The sequence below is a fragment of the Mus caroli genome, chromosome 2, assembly GCF_900094665.2.
Source record: "Mus caroli chromosome 2, CAROLI_EIJ_v1.1, whole genome shotgun sequence".
NCBI lineage: Eukaryota > Metazoa > Chordata > Mammalia > Rodentia > Muridae > Mus > Mus caroli.
In genome coordinates, this window is record NC_034571.1 from 63,560,219 (window position 1) to 63,579,056 (window position 18,838).

Genomic DNA, 18,838 nt, shown 5'->3' on the forward strand with positions numbered 1-18,838 from the left:
GAAATGGAGAAAGGCAGGTTACTACAATTATTTACATCCAGTGTGTGTGTGTGTGTGTGTGTGTGTGTGTGTGTGTACACATGGGTGTAGGTGTTCTCAAGGGTGGGACTCTTTCTCTTTCCAGGAGCAGACATGTACCTGGCTAGCAAAAAAAAAAAAAAAAAAAGGAAGGAAGGAAGAAAGGATGAAGAAGGAGAGGGGGGAAAAGTCTTTCCTTACTGTGTTAGGATATGATCCTAACATATCTAAGCATCAGAAGTATATGGTCCCATCAAGACCAGCTTAGGCATATTGGGTGACCCATTAACACCCACACTTGTAGCTCCTCTGCTCTTCTAACCAAGTATTCTGGAAACAGTCAAAGGATCTCCAGTGATGATATCTGGCCGGCTCTCTTCCATCACGTGAAGAGTGTTCCTTACTCTGGTAGGCAGACCGTTCATATGATGATCTTCTCCGAGCCAGGTTCCATATTAAGCTCATTTTATATTTGCTTTTCCAGTAGCTCATTTGTCCTGGTAGCCACATAAGTCACACTTACATAGCACAGAGATGTAGAACAGTCTTTCTTTTATTTTTTTTTTCAACTTGAGAAAATTAATGCTGGATGAATCAGTGTAAATCTCTTAAGGCCAGGCAATGTGAGAATGAATACATGCCCAGGGTTGCAAAGCAAGGCCTGAAGATTCACTCTGAGAGTAGACACATTTCACGAGTACTGCCTTGTCCTGTCATGCTCTTGACATGAGCCTCTTACAGCCTCTTGCAGCGTTCCCCTGTTTTAGGGGAGTCTTCCTTTGCCTGGTGATATTTTGAAGTGCCATCTACAGCTAGCCACATTAACTGAGCAGGGAATGGCTGTCTTTCGCTTCTGAGAGCCTAGTTCTAGAACATTCCTATTTCAAAAGGTCACTGAGCCCCTCCGCTTGCTTGAGTTTTTCCACTGTGTATATAATTTGTCTTTTCCACAGGCAGGTATATTGGGGGGAATTTTCCTTGTTGTAAGACAAGTAGGCATCATCTTGACCACTTTTGTAGGCAGATTGCTTTAAAACATTGAAGTATATAGATAGCTCTTTACATTTTTAGTATAGTGTTAAGACATCAGATAGGGAACACTTAAGAAAAATGACAATTTGACCAGGAAGCCTGTGGAATTGAGCCTAAGCCAATGTATTGTCAATGTTTAAAACTTAGTTTTATGGATATTTAGTTTTTTTCCGAATTAAAATGCTCGGCACCTCTCTTATTATTTGGTCAGTGTAGTTTTATATATTCCTGGCATAGCTGGCTTATTCTGGTTTCTACACAAAATGGGCACTTGGCCAACACCAGACCTATATAGTAGCTGGCGCAGGTGTTGTTACGGAGCCGTCTCCCTTGCTGCTTTCTGCCATTAGACACTGTAGCTCCAGGCTGCCCCCTTCGCCTCCCTGACTGGCCCCACAGGTCTCCAGCAGCTCCATACCACTGGACTCCTATCATGAGGACCTTCTCTTCCAACCACTGGTGATTTATGGGATGTACTGGCTGCCAGACACACTCTCCACCTTCTGTGTGGAGGAATTAACTCAGATGTCTGAAACCATCCTCTCTTCATCTTGGGATAGACTTGTTAAAGCCCTGTGGGCAGTGGAGCGGCTTTGGGAAGCTGGCTATGTGTGAGGTCCTTAAAGGGGATTATTCCCTCCCATTAAATCACAGCAAGCCAAATAGTCATTCCAAACAAAGACCAGGACTTATAAATGCTAAGTGAAAGCTTCTTTCTCTGCCCTTTGAGTGGGAGTCTTAAACAGTTTATAAATCATTTCTCTCCTCAGCATCCACAAGCCTTTTGTTGTTTTTGTTTGTTTTGAGACAGGGAAAGTTGGGCTCAGATGTGCTGCCTGAGCCTGCCTCCTGGGTGCTAAGATTACAGGCTAGAGCCATCATGCTCAGATTTAGAGATGAATTTTTAACTGGGTTGTTTTATCAATCTTTTTAAAATAATCTTGATATCCAAGAGTCATCTTCCTTTTTCAACATTTTTTTTCTACCAAGAGTCTAGAACAGTCCCCTAAAAGTGAGAGGAGAGCCTCTCAACCCTTCTGTGTATTGAGAAAGAATATGATAACTTGTTCATTTCCAAAGTTGGGACTTCTTGCTGCTCAGTGGGGGACACTGCCATTAAAAAAAAGGGCAAAGACATAAATATACAAAAAAATTGGAAACTTTCCTGGAGATTTTTTCCTTACTTTTTTCTTATAGTTTCCTTTCATTTAAAAAAAAAAGAAAGAAAGAAAGAAAGAAAGAGAAAAGCAAGTTAGCTAAGACACCACCAAAACTTGTCAAGCATTTTCAGTCCCCAACACTAGTAGGCCTTACTGCCCTCAAGGCTTACAGTCTCCTCCAGCTCTGTGCTCTGGCCTCCTGTTCTGAGTGAGCATTCCTCTGCACATCTGCATTTTCCAAGGCAGGCTAATAAATACTCTGTTCCATTCAGAACAGCTTGCTTATGTCTAAACCGCGTGTCCCTGTTAACGAAGCTGCTGTTTGGCTCAAAGGCCTGGGCCTTCAGCCAATGGGCCCTGCTCATGTTCAGGCCTCCTTGGAGCAGCTCCAGAGAGCCTGGCTCATAGAATCTGCCTGGTGCTTTCCCTTGTTCTGGAAGGAGAACTACATCTTGTCAAACAGTCTTGACAGAGAGAGATGTAGTGATGAAATCTAGCAAGAGGAAAACTTGGTGACTGGCATGTCTCTTCCCTTGTAACTTTTTGTAGAAACTTTCTTGTGTCCACTACTGTAGGGCTTTAGCTCTCTTACAGAGCCTACCCGTGTTCCAGACCTTTCCTTTAGAGTAAAAGGAAATACATCCTTTAATCCCCCATCAGGACCCAGTGGGCCATAGATTGAGTTTAAAATAATATACACTAAATACACCATATTCAGTAGATAGAAATGAGACCAGCACTGGTGCATAATAACCAAAATGTGACCAAATCTAAGTCAAGAACTAAAACTAAACTAGTGTTCATAGATTTATTCCTAATCAATCAAAATTAATGTGGTAATCATAAAAAAGGAGTAAGCGAATGTGAGCACCTCTTTCGTTTCCCAAATAAGAACACTTGAAAAACAGCTACCATGAATTCATAGGGGGAAAACCTATTTTAGCATAATAAGAAAAACCCATCTTATACTAATGGATGGTCCCTTAAATTCACCGTTATGAGAAAGCATTAAGGAAGGTATCACTTAGAAGGACAGTCAAGGTCTCTGGGACCCCTTCCTTACCTGTCCAGCACACTCCCCAGTGTGACCTTGAAGAGGTTACTTTGCCTTTCTGTGTGTTGGCTTTCTGAGCAAAGAAAGGCGATCTCAGGCCTGGCCTGAGGGAATGTCACCAGACCTGGACTGGTTCCTGGCGCACCAGCAAGGCACAGTTCATGTTAGCTTTCCTGTGGCCACCTGTGTTGTGAGTCGCAGCCCTTCAGGTTGTCTAGAACTGTATGACTCATCTACCCCCACCAAACACACACAGCTGAGACCAGTAGACTCGGAACATAATTGATTTCTATTGCCCCTGCACAATTTAATTAATTGCTGTGGTGAAACCCTCCAGAGGGTTCACTTTCCTTCTTCTATGGTGATTGGTAAAATTTGAGATGGTGCTGCCTTCAGCCTAAAGCCCCTAAATGATTGACAAGCAGACTCCTTCCTTTACACCATCTCCCAACAGAAGCATGCCATTGGTAAGAAACAATCATTTTGTCTAAACCACTGAGATGTTGGGGAAGGGGGGCTTTGTTTTTATTCTCTATTCTAGCTTATCCTGATGGGAACAGCTCTTAAAAATATGGTGAATTATAATCTCCTACAACTGTGTTTGAAAATGATTTATCAAAATCAGCCGGTCTCAGATGGGGTCTTTGAGTTCTTGGCAGTCACTAAGAAAATTTCAGGATGCCTACAAAGGCAAAACCAAACAGTGGCACTGAGATCTCATTTGCCTTTCTTTATGCACAGAAATTTGCAAAGGTAATAGTGGGCAAAGCTACTGGCTGCAGCGTCAGGATGCTCCTGTGGTCACTGTACCCTCCAGTGCTATACACCTAAGGATGCTCCTGTGTTTAATATGGCCATGAAGAAATCTAATGACAACACACACATAGACACACAAACACACATACAAATACACACTCGCACATACATACACACACACACACACACACACACACACACACGCACGCTCTGATCACAGTCTGTCTTTGGGGTCCTGGCATGAGATTTTAGTTTAGAGGGCCAGAAATATGTATAGCTCAGCAATTCTGGTCAAGGTGTGCTCCACACCTTGACCCACCATTGCCTCAGCTGGTTTCTCCTTCAACTGTGTGAAATCTCTCTCCAGGAGAGTAATCTCTCCTCTGCTGGTCCCAGGCTTCTCCCTTCTCCTTCTCCCAGCATTAAATTCCTGGACATTTTGATTTTAGGGACCGTTGTTTCAACAGTCTCAGTAGCCAAAGTAAATAGCATGTGTTTTCCAAACATCTTCATTTCTTGGCAAGCTAAGCATCATCTCTTCAATGCTTTCTGGGAATATCAAGATGTCCCGAGACCCTGATGTGTACGCATGGCTACTCCAGGGTATTGTCTTTCTTAAGAGTGATTTGACGTGGTACCTCAGATTGTATCAACTAGGCCTCTCCTTTCTTGAAAGCTAAGCTCTCACTGGGTGGCATCCAATGGATAGAAAATGATATGCATCTCTCATAGGTGCTGCTCCCTGGCACTGCGTCCCTCACCCTCTTCCTCAGGCACATGACACCCTGAGGCTTCTCCTTAGAAATGTAGTCCTGATCCAAGTCTACACCCCATTCCTGCCCCTCCCCCAGACGTCATAATATAAAGAAGAAAACGTGACTCATTTGAATAAGATACTATCTACCATCAAAAATAATCTGCAGGGTAAATTTGTGAGATTTTTGGCTTTATCTCCCAACTCAACATCTACATGCCTTTTTAAAAGCATTCCAGCCTTTGATCCCACAGTTACTAATCCCATTCCTCCTCCCCCTTGCCTCTGAGAGGGTGCTCTCCCCCTCCCCCCAGGCCTCCTCATTCCCTGGGGCCTCAAGTCCCTTGAGGATTAAGCTCATCTTCTCTCACGGAGGCCAGACCAGGCAGTCCTCTGATATATATGTGCCAAAGGCATGGGACCAGCCCTCTGGGAGCTCTCTCTCAGGTCTGGGTTAGTTGAGACTGCTGGTCTTCCTATGTAGTTGCTCCCTCTGGCTATTATAACTAAGGCTGCTATGAACATGGTAGAGCATGTGTCCTTATGGTCTTGTGGGCATCTTTTGGGTATATGCCCAAGAGTGGTATAGCTGGATTTTCAGGTAGAACTATTTTCAATTTTCTGAGGAACTGCCAGATTGATTTCTAGAGTGGTTGTACCAGCTTGCAATCCCTCCAGCATTGGAGGAGTGTTCCTCTTTCTCCACATCCTCACCAGCATGTGCTGTCACTTAATTTTTTGACCTTAGCCATTCTGATTGGTGTGAGGTGGAATCTCAGGGTCGTTTTGATTTTCATTTCCCTGATGACTAAGGACTTTGAACATTTTTTAAGTGTTTCTTGGTCATTTGAGATTCTTCTGTTGTAAATCCTGGGTTTAGCTCTGTATCCCATTTTTAGATTTGGTTATTTGGGTTTTGGGAGGTTAAATTCTTGAATTCTTTATATATTTTGGATATTAGCCCTCTATCAGATGTAGGGTTAGGGAATTGTTTTTTCCCATCTGAAGGCTGCCATTTTGTCCCATTGACAGTGTCCTTTGCCTTACAGAAGTTTTTAGTGTCGTGAGGTCCCATTTATCAATTGTTGATCTTAGAGCCTGAGCCATTGGTGTTCTGCTCAACAAATCCCTACCCCCCACCCCCCCACCCCGTGCCAATGAGTTTGAGGGTCTTTCTCACTTTCTCTTCTATTAGATTCAGTGTATCTGGTTTTATGTTGATGTCTTTGATCTTGGGCTTGAGCTTTGTGCAAGGTGATAACTGGTTCTATTTTCATTCTTCTACATGCAGACAGCCAGTAAGACCAGCACCATTTATTGAAGATGCTTTCTTTTTTCCACTGTATGTTTTTGGCTTCTTTCTTGAAGATCAAGTGTCCATAGGTGTGTGGGTTTATTTCTGGGTCTTCAATTCCATCCCACTGATTGATCTGTTTGTCTCTGTACCAATACCATGATGTCTTTATCACTGTTGCTTTGTTGTACAGATTGAGGTCAGTGATGGTGATTCCCCCAGAAATTCTTTTATTGTTGAGAATTGTTTTTGGCTATCCTGGGTTTTTTGTTTTTCCATATGAAGTTGAGAATTGTTCTTTCCTTGTGTTTGAAGAATTAATTGTGTTGGAATTTTGATGGAGATTTCATTGAATCTGTAGATTGCTTTTGTATTTTGTTGGAGGCTTTTCGGAATGTAGTGAGATGATTATGTGACTTTTTTTCCTTGAGGTCGTTTATATAGGCAGGTAGAGCTCTGTGACCTGGGTTAGAGCCAGTCTCCTGGTAGGAAGGCAGTGCTATCTCTGGTTAGGATCAACCTCCTGAGTCTCTGGTTAGAGCAGGCCTCCTGTGACCCTGGTTACTTCAGACCCCCTGGGAGGCAGACAGGCTGTAGTGTGTGAGAGGGTATTGGGTCCCTGATCTCACCCAGGTGGGGAAGCAGCTCTACATGAATTTTTAAAGATGAAGTTATCTTTCAGTCTTTGATTCAGATGTCTGGCCACTGGAAAGATTGATCTGCATAGGTACAGGAGGATGACAAGAACTTATGTGTTGCTGTATTGCACAAGGACCCATACCTGGGACTGTATGTCCTAAGTCTTGGGCCTCAGCTAGATGTCTGCCTCCCTGGGTGTGGGAGAATCTTCTGTTCCTTATGATACGCTCTTCAATTGCAAGTCGTTATTTGGTCTTCTGGGGGAATTCCTCTCAAGTCATTCTAGAGAGCCGGAAAAATCTCCACTCTGGCTCATTGTAGCTCTAACTATCCTGGACTAATGACCCCATTCAGCCCCCATCCTTATAAATACCAACAAGCCATGCTTGGGGCTTTGACCTCGCTGGAAGCACTGTGCCTCTGGCCCAAGGCCACTCCTTGCAGCCTGGCTCTCACAATGCCCTTGTCATCTCCCAGGGACAGTCCTTGTTCTGTTTGTCCCTCACCTGATGGTTTCTCCTAACCAACACCTCTGCCTCTTTACAGTCACCCTTCCCCTTATATTTGTCCCTGAGAAGCTAGGAGTGGGATATTCACCAGCCTGAACTCCAGACTACATGGAACTGGCTGTAGGTTCTGGCTCTAGCCCATTGTCACAATGTGACTTTGGAGAACTTGATGTCTAGGTGCCTCAGCTCCCATCTAAGAGAGAGAGAGAGAGAGAGAGAGAGAGAGAGAGAGAGAGCACTCTGAGTATTGCTTTATGGAGCTGCCATCAGGAAGACATCACAGCTTCAGAGCCTCTGCACATGAAAATTAGTAGGCAAATTAAAAGGTACTTAGGCGTTTGTTAGGTATTCATTGCAAAAGTGGGGTTTAGAAAGAGGAGAAACGCATAGCTTTGAGGAAATACCTCAGCTAGAATTCAGGTGTAGGGGCAGGTACTGAGATGGCTGAAGGAAGAGGAACAAGAAGAAGATATGGTTGCTAACTGTAAGAGCTCCCCTGAACTCTGCCCAACAGCTTACAGCACCATCCCCAACTGTTTAGCCTGGAGAAGATATTCTCCACCCTCTATGTGAAACACAAAATTGAGTCTCTGATTGTTCATTGTCATTGGGCCTCAAGACTTTGGGAGTACCTATGAAGATGCTGGCTGGAGTCCCATCAAGTAGCTCTGATTTTAGTTGAGCACAGTCTGCCCCCTACTGATGGTGTTGGATGCTTTCAGGTTAGATGGGCTTTAGTGGTTGAGCTCTTATAGGGACCTTTGCAGAAAATGGAGAGATTCATTTGTGAACTAATGGAGTTCTTCAGGCTTACATAAACTATATTTTTAATACCTCAGAAGTGACCTTTTCTCATTTAAACTTATGCAAACTAATATGACCAGGTCAAAGGTGATTTAAACAGAACCTAGAGAGTCCATTATAAAGACCTGGTAGTTGCATGTAGACAACTTGTGAGAAAAATGGCATATGTTTGTTTGAATAAACACACTGATGGCATTTGCAATCAGAGGGTTTGGGAGCTTGCTTGGATGGAGAGAGGTGGAAGACTGAAGACTGGCTCAGAGCACTGCAAATCTAGCACCATGTTCTGACTATCCCCTCCAGAAGTGATTGGTAGCACTATCATACTGTTTCTGTTGCACAAATAACATTTTATTGTGCTCCTTTCTAATGTAATAAAAAATCAATTAAAGATTAAATATTAACTAATTCACAGTGGACAAGATTATGAGTTCTCAATCTTGAAAGGGCACCATAAATGTTGTACAGGAGAAAGATCGGGTGAACAGTGCTTACACAGCAGTTCCCTGCCTCATTTATATCTTTTTCCAGAAGCCATAAAATAATGGTGCTTCTAGCAACAGAGAAAATGCTGATCAATCTGGACACAGTGCTCCTGCTTTTAGAAGCTGGAGAAGCCATTGCTGGCCTTTCAGTTGTCTAGAAGTTGTAGTTATAATCGATTATGACCTTTGATGAGGGTGCCTTTCAGAACTCCTTATGGTTTATATGAAGTTCATGAACAGTATTAAATTGGTTTGCATTGCTTCAGAAGAGCTGTGAAAATTAACCTCTTACATATCCTTTGCCAGAATAAAGTAAGGCAGAGACTACATACCGGCTGTGTTGCATAACATAACATAACTGAGTTTCTCACATGATGCCCTTTGGTATGATTCTAAAACAAGGGTCATCAAACTTTACTGTAAGGACCTGGTAGTGTTGTAAAGTTGTAGGTGCTTTCTGTTGCAGTTTTTCAAGTATGCTACTGGAGCAAGAAAGCCATGTAAGACAGAAAGGAAACAAGTGGGTGCAGTTAGTGTTTTAATAAAACTTTATTCATAACCACAACTCTGACAGTTTCTCTATCTCTGCTTTGAAGTAGAATAACTTATGAGCCTTGAAGGAAAGGAAGAAGAGGCAGAAGAGTGGGGAGAGAGAAGAGGAAGAGAGGGAAACAGAGATAAGAGAAATCATACAATGTCAATTGCAAACTCTGCTGTTGTCCTGTTTCTTGGAGTCTTAGAAATCTGTTAAATGGGTCATAAGTACCTAATGTCTACTCTTTGAGCAAAATTACAAGTTATTATTTGTATGTATTAACTTTATTAAATTCAAGACAACATACATTTTCTTTGCATCTGAGCAAAGTCTTTTCCACTGTCTTGATTTTAGAAGTATTTACAATCTTCACTGTCTATGAATGTTTGTCCCAGCCCTAGTTAGAATCTCAGAAGCCTTACTCCTTTTTTTTTTTTTTTTTGAGGTAGCTCAATAATATTTTTTCATTCAGTTCATTCCAAATAAAAATTTAAGGAAAAATTTCTTACACATAGAAAGAGTATATGTGTATGGTGTAGCTTTTTATGATGTAATTTTATCTTAATAAAGGCATGTACATTGAGATGAATTTGTGGTCCCTTTACAAGGTAGAAGATATCATTTCAAAGACTAAACATGGAGGGAGCTGTGTTATCTAGAATCTGGCACATATGTCTTAGTGAGTGATTATCTCTTTGGCTTTGTTGTGCTAATACTTTGTTGTATATAAAATTCCCCTAAAGAAGTAAAGGTTCTGGTTCGTTTTGTTTTGTTTTTTAACAGTGGGGGACTCAAGCCAGGCGTGGTGGTGCACGCCTTTAATCCCAGCACTTGAGAGGCAGAGACAGGAAGATTTCTGAGTTTGAGGCCAGCCTGGTCTACAGAGTGAGTTCCAGGACAGCCAGGGCTATACAGAGAAACCCTGTCTTAAAAAACCAAAACCAAAACCAAAACCAGACCAACCAAACAAACAAAAAAAACAGTGGAGGACTCTGTCTTACTAAGTTTTGCCATTATAATGGATGGCTTATCCTTGAATTCTTTTATTTCAGAGTTTTTCTACTGGAATTTGGGTCAAAACCACATCTGGTTCCTTTTTTTCTTGTCTCTGATAACATGTGAAGAACCACTAACAAGTGGTGGGGCCTCTGGGAAATGCCGGGGAACACAGAGGGAACTCTTGAGGACGAGCAATTCTGTCAAGAGACAAAATGACATTACAGGTGGTTTGTGTCACTGCTGAGGCCAGAGCGCTTCTGGTGCTTGTAATCAAGCACTAACCCGAAGGCCAACCATGGAGCCCAGGCTCTTACATGATTTCTCCTGCAGAAGACGGTTTGGGAAACATCGTCAACCTGAAGCCTAATATTCTGTGAGCCATTGTGTCTGAAAGCACACTATCATTTCCAGCAGTAACAAACGGGAGGATGGAAACTCTCCTCCCTGTGCTGACATAATCCAAATGGACAGCTTTTAAAAGCACAGTTATTTGGATCAAACTTAGTGCCTACTCAAAGATACGTGCTGGGTGACAGGATGTGAGTAACAGGCGATTGTGAGGGATTGGACTGTGTCTAAGACCTTCTGAAGCACAAATGTAAAACAAGACCATTATCTCCGCCTTTCCTGTTTGTGTAGATAGGACTACAGCCCTCTGCTATGGCTGCCTCTGAGCAGCAGCAGTAAGAAAACAAACTTTTTTTTTTTTTTTTTTTTTAGAACAAGGGATTTACAGTCAAAGCTCATCTTCACAAAGCAAATTTTATCTGAAAAACAAGGCTTTTATTTTTGAAGGTTCCTCGTGATTCTGACAGGCATTGTTGTTGACATTTCTATCAGATACAAATTAGGATATTTAATTGGGAAGTGGCCCTAATCTTCCATAAGTGCTTTAACAATTTACATTTATTCATCTCGAAAATTAATAGAGAAAACCTTTTGTTCTCTTTCTTCTAAAAAGCTGAGAGCTGCCATTTGGGGCTGAACAGTTGGGAGGGTGGGAGTACCTAACCTAACTGGTTTTAGGTACTCAGCTACTTAAATGTCAAAAGCTACCTGGTAAGGATAGGCGACTATAAACCCACTGAGTTCCTGAACTATGCGTTTTGATTTAGTCCTGTGTAAGACTCGGTTTGACATAGCAGTTGATGGGTTAGGGCTACTTCAGTTCGGCTGCTGTTCTAAAGTGCTATGTGTGGTAAAACACCCTTCTCCAGGTCATGGGGAACAGAATTCATCTTTCATTGGAAAACAGCAACAGGGCAGTTTGCATTGTCTGCCAGAGGCCTTTTGGCATCATCTGCCTTCAATAACCTAGGAAGGCTCCGGATAGTGTAAAGATTCGCTAGTGTTTCAGTAGCTTCAAGAACAGCTATGTTGTGCCTGTGTGCAATTCCTCACACAACTCAGTGTGGTCATCATTTCTCATCTGTCTGTGAGCTAAGACTCTGGGTCTGAGGAATGGGGGTGGCCTGGGTTAGCAGGTGGTGTGACTTTGTTCTGTTTGGGGATGAAGCATTAACAGAGGCAAGACAGACTGTTTTCCTGCCACTGGTGGCCACTGTCAGTGCTGTACCACTAGTTTAGAGACTGAGTCCATTGAAACTACATCATTGTGTTTTAATTATTTATTACCTAACCTCATGGATGGAACTGGCATATGGTTTAGATCTCAGAGATTGACCTCAGTGTGAGGTTATCAATGCAAGGCCCCTTCCTGGGATCCAAAATGATCCTTGAGCATTTTCACCAAAGGGAACACAAAGCTTGTAGAAGTATTAGAGGTGTCAAGGGTGACTTTTAGAAATGAGAAGCAGAGTGACACCAACAGCTCCTGTTGTAAAAACCAAAGGGGAGGTGGGGGCGTTTGACAGGTCGGGGCCTGCTTTTGCCTGCATACGCATGAATGAGTATACTTTCTTAAATCTCTAAATTAGACAGGTCTGGAATTAGTTGCATAAAGACTTCAGGGGTCAATCACTGGAGCTATTAAACTGAGAGTTATAGAATTGACAGCTAAAAAAAGATCTAATCTAGCATCTTAATTGCAAAATAAGGAAGTTGATGCCTTTGCCAGAAATTACAAAGCTAGTGAGCTGGAACCTACATTGCAGGTGAGCACGTCGTAATTTAACTAAGTAAGAGTGAGAAAGTCATTAGGAGTCATCATGTTGGGAGTTCCTGGTCATAACTTCCTTGAACTTACCTGTTAACATAGAAATTTATTTAATTGGGAGTTGGACATACTTAAACTAGAAACAACTAGAAACTAGAATGTAGGATACTTCCTAAATAGATGCTTCCTTGAGCTGTAGAGGAGGTGTCTATGAGACCAGGTCTGGTAAGTGACTAGGAGACCAAATATCAGTGGCTCTGGATGTGAAGTTGTCTCTAGAGAAGATCTAAGGCTGCCATGTTTCCCAGGAGCAAAAGATGGGTTTACATCTGAGAGCTGAGACTGTCCCTAAGTTAGTTGTCCTTGCCTCTATGTCAGAAAAGCTCAGTGTAGCTTGGCCAAATGACAGCCTAAGCACAGCAGACCATATTCATTCTCCAACTGGAGAGTAGTCCCAGTAGAAGGTGTGGGGAGGTAAAGGCATGGGTAAAATGCAAACCAGCCAAGTTATCTCACTCTCAGAGTACCTGCAAGGACTGTGTGGCTATGCTAGTGCCATAAGCAAGTCACCTCTGAGGCCACAGAAAGAATTTTATCATTCCCTTTTTAGCCCGCCATTATTCTATCAGCACAGATATTGGCTCCCTGGGATAGTTACCTACCAGTGATTAAACAATAGAATGGTTACTTTCTGTTCACCAAATATATATCTTTTAAGTAGTGGTAATTGGAGCTGGAGAGCTGACCCGGCGGTTAAGAGAATGAGCTCCAGCTTGCTCTTCCAGGGGACCTGAGTTTGGTTCCCAGCACCCATGTCAGGTGGTTCGAAACTGCTGTTAAGTCCAATTCCAAGTGGATATGGTGCCCTCTTCTGGCTTCTGTGCATACTGCACACATGGGACAAATGTTTATATAATGCACACACATAAATAAAAACAAAATTAACTAAAAAAATAATGGTAGTAGCCAAGAGAAACTGGTAAAAATAATATCTGTAGTTTCCACCATGACCTCTGTCCTCACTTTACCTACTAGAAAACCCAGCATGTTGATTTCTTCCTTTGGTACCCAGTGAGGATGTTCTAGGCAAAGGGCACTAACAAAGAGATGCACGTTACAGGAAACTCATAACAATAACCAAAAGGAATCTACTTCTTAATCTGGCAAATATATTCTTTCCAGTTCTGGAGGCTTGTGAGTCTCAGCTTAAATCTCTGACAGGCTTGGCACCCTTTGAGGGCTCATTCCTGGTTCATAGATGACACCATCCAGTTATGTCTTCATGTGATAGATGGGATAGTGTCGCTCTTGTGGGCCTCTCATGTAGAGACACTAATCTTTGTGATGATTTAATCAATTCCCTCCCCACAACACCTTCCTCTTGGTCATTAGGATTTTAACATGAATTTCAGAGCAAAAAAAAGATATAAGCATTCAAACCGTTACATTATGGTAAAACTAAGTATGTTGTTTATTAGGATTTATGTAAACAGAGACTGACCATCCTAGGAGTCAGGTCTTCTATCTCCTTACTTTAACTGGATATCTCTTCACATATACCACATGCTTAAAATAAATAATAACGTTGCTTATATCTGAGCCTGGTAGCACAGGCATATAATCCCAACTGCTTAAGTAGCTAAGGCAAGAAGATTACAATTTCAAAGCCAGCCTAGGAAACTTAGTTAAGAACTATCTTAAAGTAAGAAGTAGAAGGAGAGATGGGAATATAGAATGTAAGAGTGTTTCCCTAACACATGCAAAGCTCTGGGTTTATTTCCAGAGAGAGAGGGGAGTGGGGAGGGAGATGGAGGGAGGGTGGGAGGGAAAAATACAAATATGTGTGTGTGTGTGTGTGTGTGTGTGTGTGCGCGCGCATATGTGTGTTTTCAGGAATTGCAAGCACTAAGTATCAGAGAAATATGTATGTGCTGTTGTCCCAAAGAGCTTAAAGTTTGTTAGATTGTTGTTGGTTGTTGTTGGTTGTTGTTGTAACAAAAATGCCTGAGCCAAATCAATTTATAAGAAAAAAGGGTTGGTCTATGCTCATATTTCAGAAGTTCAATAGATGATTGACATGTTGTTTTGAGGTCTATGTCAATGTAGTATATTGAGGAAGGAGTGTAGAGTGGTATAAGCTACTCATGATACAGCAGCTAGAAAATGGGGGAGAGGAAAGAGTCCACTTTCCAACATCTACCAGAGCATTCTCTCAGCACCCTAACTTTATTCCAGTAGGCTCTGGTAACACCTTGACTGGGGTCTAAGCCTTTGAGCATGGACCTTTATGGGACACTTTAACATGACAAATCAAAAGACAAGTCTAAGTAGTGCTTTTCTTTGTTTGAAATTCTATGGCGATTCCTTGTGATCTGACTCACTACAGTGTTGAACCCCAGTCTCCATGGACTGGTCACTTGTATATCTCCTCCTATAAACAGGAAATCCCAATTGTACAGGAGTTGTATCTTTTTGTTGTTGTTTTGTTTTGTTTTGTTTTGTTTTGTTTTGTTTTTCAAGACAGGGTTTCTCTGTGTTGCCCTGGCTGTCCTGGAACTTACTCTGTAGACCAGGCTGGCCTCAAACTCAAATTCACCTCCCTCTGCCTCCCAAGTGCTGGGATAAAAGGCGTGCACCGCCACCACTGCCAGGCTCAGGAGTTGTATCTTAACAACCAAAGAACACCAAGGCTGTGGCTGCGGAGATCCTCCCCGTGGTCTGGCTTAGAGAGTAGATGGATGGGATGGAACACCAAGACGTTGCTGAGAACTTACTGTATTTTGTTTTTCCTTCTTTGAGGACTTCGGCATTATGTTCCTGCACCACCTTGCAACAATTTTCTTAATAACCTTTTCATATGTCAACAACATGGCCCGAGTAGGAACCCTGGTCCTCTGTCTTCACGACTCAGCCGATGCTCTGCTAGAGGTAAACCTTTTCTTTTCATCTTGAGGAAGACAAAATCCAGAACTTGCAAAGTCCCCAGACCAGCTGTCCCATGGTGTAGTGGGTTAAATTGGCAAATCTGAGACTTTAGATTACCATGAAAATGTGTGTCCAAAGTGAGCTTTGTTAGCATCATTGGCTAATAGGAAACTGGAAGCTTTGACCAGTCCACATTTGAATGGTTGATTGTTTAACAGAAAAATAACTGTTTTAATAGATTTTCTAAGAGTCACACTGATTTATCTGAAAACTGCTTATAACCCAGTTTAGTCTCACAGTACAATAAAGCAGTTTTATTTTTGTTACCAGTATACATATTATCCTAGTGGTTTTTAAGAGTGAAAGGGGCATATGAATTGTAAATTTTATACCAAAGGTATGCAAAGAATTTGCTACTTTCAGAGTTAATGTTATGTGCATAAATAAATCTTTTTACTTTATGCCAAGAAATTTTATAACTGGTCAAAATTAACCCAAACAAGTACAGAGTTTGCATAGAATTGACTCTTGGAGCCACCCTTTTCTTCCCCCTGCTGTGTCATGTTTCCATTACTAAGAAGAATCCTCAGTCATAATCGCTTATTGCAATCAGAGGCACAGATGCACACAGTTAATTAATCTTTCATAGAGGCGGTAAGTTAAAATTTGAACTGAATGTAAAAGCTCATCTAAAATTCTGATCCCCTGAAGGTTATGAAACTAAAGTGTCCATAAGTCAGAAGATAGTTTATGGTTATGACTACGGTATGATTCAGACTGAACTTAATTCAGCATGTTTTTAATGGGAGAAATTATGTAATCGGCAGGAAGTCCTCTGAAATTCTATTATAATTTGATTGTATCCAGTGTATGCTTAGAAGTGGACATTTATGCTGCAGCCTATGTGTAGAAATCAACCCTAGACCTTAAGCCATGGTTGATTCCTGTGGAAAGCTCTGGCATGCACTTTGGCTAGAGTTGTGAGAGAGGAGGTACTTGTTGAATTCTCATCCACCGCTTTCATCCAGAGAAGATAGCTAATCTGAGAATACAAGTATGTGGCTTAAAAGCAAAAGGTTTTCATAACCAGGATTCTTTTTGACATGATAGATAATGCTTGGAAATATCCAGTTAATGAAATCACAAAATAGTGTTTACAGCGCACACATCTCTGGCGAGTTTGCTGCCACTGGTTATCTATTGCTTCTGATGGATGAACGTGAAAGAAAAGGGGTGTATTGGTGCGACCTAGTCAGAAGAAAGCCAGAAGTACTTTTCTTTTGATGTAATTCATGGTGTTAACACGTGGAGTATTCACAAAATTAAAAGCTCATAGTCTTGACTCCCACTAGGTGATGGATATTTCCTCTTAAGACACATTGTTCCCATAGCTTTCTGCACTGCTCAGCGCTCCTAAATGATTATGAATACCTCCAAGGATGCTAGCAACATCTTTTTCCAGTAATTAATTTTCCAACACATAGAAAGTAATCTTGTGTTGCAGAAGAGATCTACAGTTTCCAATAGTGTGTAAGTGCTGTGGACTCTGCACAACTTCAAGAAATGGGGAAGAAAAGGTTTATTTCCAGGCCCACCTGCTCACCCTTATAGTCGCCTTAAGGAGCAACAGCGTAGAAAGCAGTGAGGATGAAATTTCCCACTGAAATGGCTGTCATCAACCATGGATTTATTTCCTGCAGACACCTGAGATTAGTAAATTTCATCTAGAAAATGAGCCTTAAATAGGGCTAGAAATCCTACAGCCATAGAGTCACTGATATAACAGTCACGACACTGTCTTCATCTCAGAGTTTTCAAGAATAAGCGGGGAACTCATCTTCCAAGGAGCCTCTGTGATTGTTAAAGAAAGCACAGACCCAGCTAGACATGGTGGCACACACCTTTAAATCCCAGCACTTGGGAGGCTGAAGCAGGTGGATCTCTGTGAGTTTGAGGCCAGCGTGGTCTACAGAGCAAGTTCCAGGATAGCCAGGACTGCACAGAAATATCCTATCTCAAACCGCCCTCCCTCCCCCCCCCCGAAAAAGGAAAGAAGGAAGGAAGGGAGGGAAGAAGGGAAGGAGGGAGGGAGAGAGGGAAGGAAGGAAAAAAATTGGAAGGAAACACAAACCTCAAAGTAGAAGGGAAGACCATTGTGGAAAAACTGTAGCTTGTGGCCTCAGCATTCAGGGTGCAATGAGGACTTTATATTGACCTGTTATGTGATTTCTGTCCTGATATCTCTGGCTTGCTAACATCAAAATACAATGCAAGAAAGTTTTTTATTTGTCCTCTCTTCTCTTAAAAATCAGCCATATAATTGAAATTTTCAGGTTAGTAGATATTTTTTATCAGCTCTGTGACAGTTGCAGTGTATGTGTGGTTGACTCTGCATTTCACTAGACTTTTGGGTAATTTATAAATGCCGCTGTGTGGCGTGTACCATTTTTCAGTAGCAGGCATCCTTATGCATGTGGTAAGCTATGTGAAGTCACTGGGGCTCATGCAGACTGAAGGAAACTTTTCTTATCAGCTTAACTGAATGAATGGCATTCCTTCCTCTTCTAGGCTGCCAAAATGGCAAATTACGCCAAATTTCAGAAAATGTGTGATCTCCTGTTTGTCATGTTTGCCGTGGTTTTTATCACCACACGGCTGGGCATATTTCCTCTCTGGTGAGTATGGTGGTCTTCTTTCTGATAAAGGCAACCCCTCCACGGATACTGCACACATTCTTATCCTGAATTATTATACTCTAAGTCCTTCCTGAGAAGGTTAAAGCCCAGAGGAGCAACCGATGGAGCAGCTCATTGGGGTTTGGGAAATACTTTTGCTGCTAGTGTTTGTAAGTGTGAGGACCTGAGCTTAGTCCCATCACCCACAATAACACATTCTTGTAATTCCACCACTGAGATGGAAACAGAGGAGTCCTTGGGAGCTCCCTAGCTGGCTAACCTAGACTAATTGATGAGTTCCAAACCAGTCAGATACCTTGTCTCAAAGGACACAGATGGCATTTTCAAAAATGACACTCAGTGTTGTCAGATGGCTTGCCCAGACATATGCATATATAGGTGTCACCACACACATGCACATATGTATACCAACACACACACACATGAGCACATCACACACACAGCACGTGATCTCTTCCTTCAGGAGAGTTATATACTTTACTACTGTTTTGATGAAATCAGATGGGTTTAAGGGTGGCGTGACTGTGGATGTCTTTACTAATACCTTGTGTAGCATAGCTCACTTCTCTTTCAGATGCTAGTCTAGAACATGAATTAAGAGCCTCTGCCATGGAGGTCTGAGTTAAGAAGGGAAGCATGGTCCTGTAGCCAGAGGCCAGAAGCAGCATTGCCTGGGAACTCAAGACATGCAGGTTCCTGGGCCCTGCTTCAACCCACTAAATCAGAAAATCTGCAGATAAGGCTGGACCATCCACGTCATCTGAAATCTTCATGGTGATTGTGTGTGACATAAAAGTGAGAAAAACACTGTCCTAAATAAGTCTCTTCATCAGCTTGTGCTTACAGCTAAAGGGGAATGGAAAGCATACCTTCAAAATAACCCTGAAATTTTCTGTGGCTCTTTAATGTCTACATGGCTTCTTTTTTTTTTTTTTTTTTTTTTTTTTTTTTTTTTTAAGAACTAAAAAAAAGGCAGGCATAGCAGAGTGTTGGCGTCTGACAGATGTTTCTATTGTTTCTATAGGTCTATTGCCAATCTCCTGTTACTTGATTTGGGGAGAA

The 18,838-nt window shown here is 42.0% G+C and overlaps 1 protein-coding gene across 3 annotated transcripts in view; it reads left to right on the forward strand.

The window, feature by feature from the left end:
- The window catches only part of Cers6 (ceramide synthase 6), a 246,434-nt gene that overhangs the window by 182,943 nt on the left and 44,653 nt on the right, over positions 1–18,838 (forward strand). For all 3 annotated transcript variants that reach the window (XM_029473798.1, XM_021151369.2, XM_029473812.1), the window contains exons 7-8: positions 14,955–15,083; positions 17,649–17,755. In XM_029473798.1, the coding sequence (XP_029329658.1) occupies positions 14,955–15,083; positions 17,649–17,755 (236 nt within the window). The remainder of the gene's footprint in view (positions 1–14,954; positions 15,084–17,648; positions 17,756–18,838) is intronic.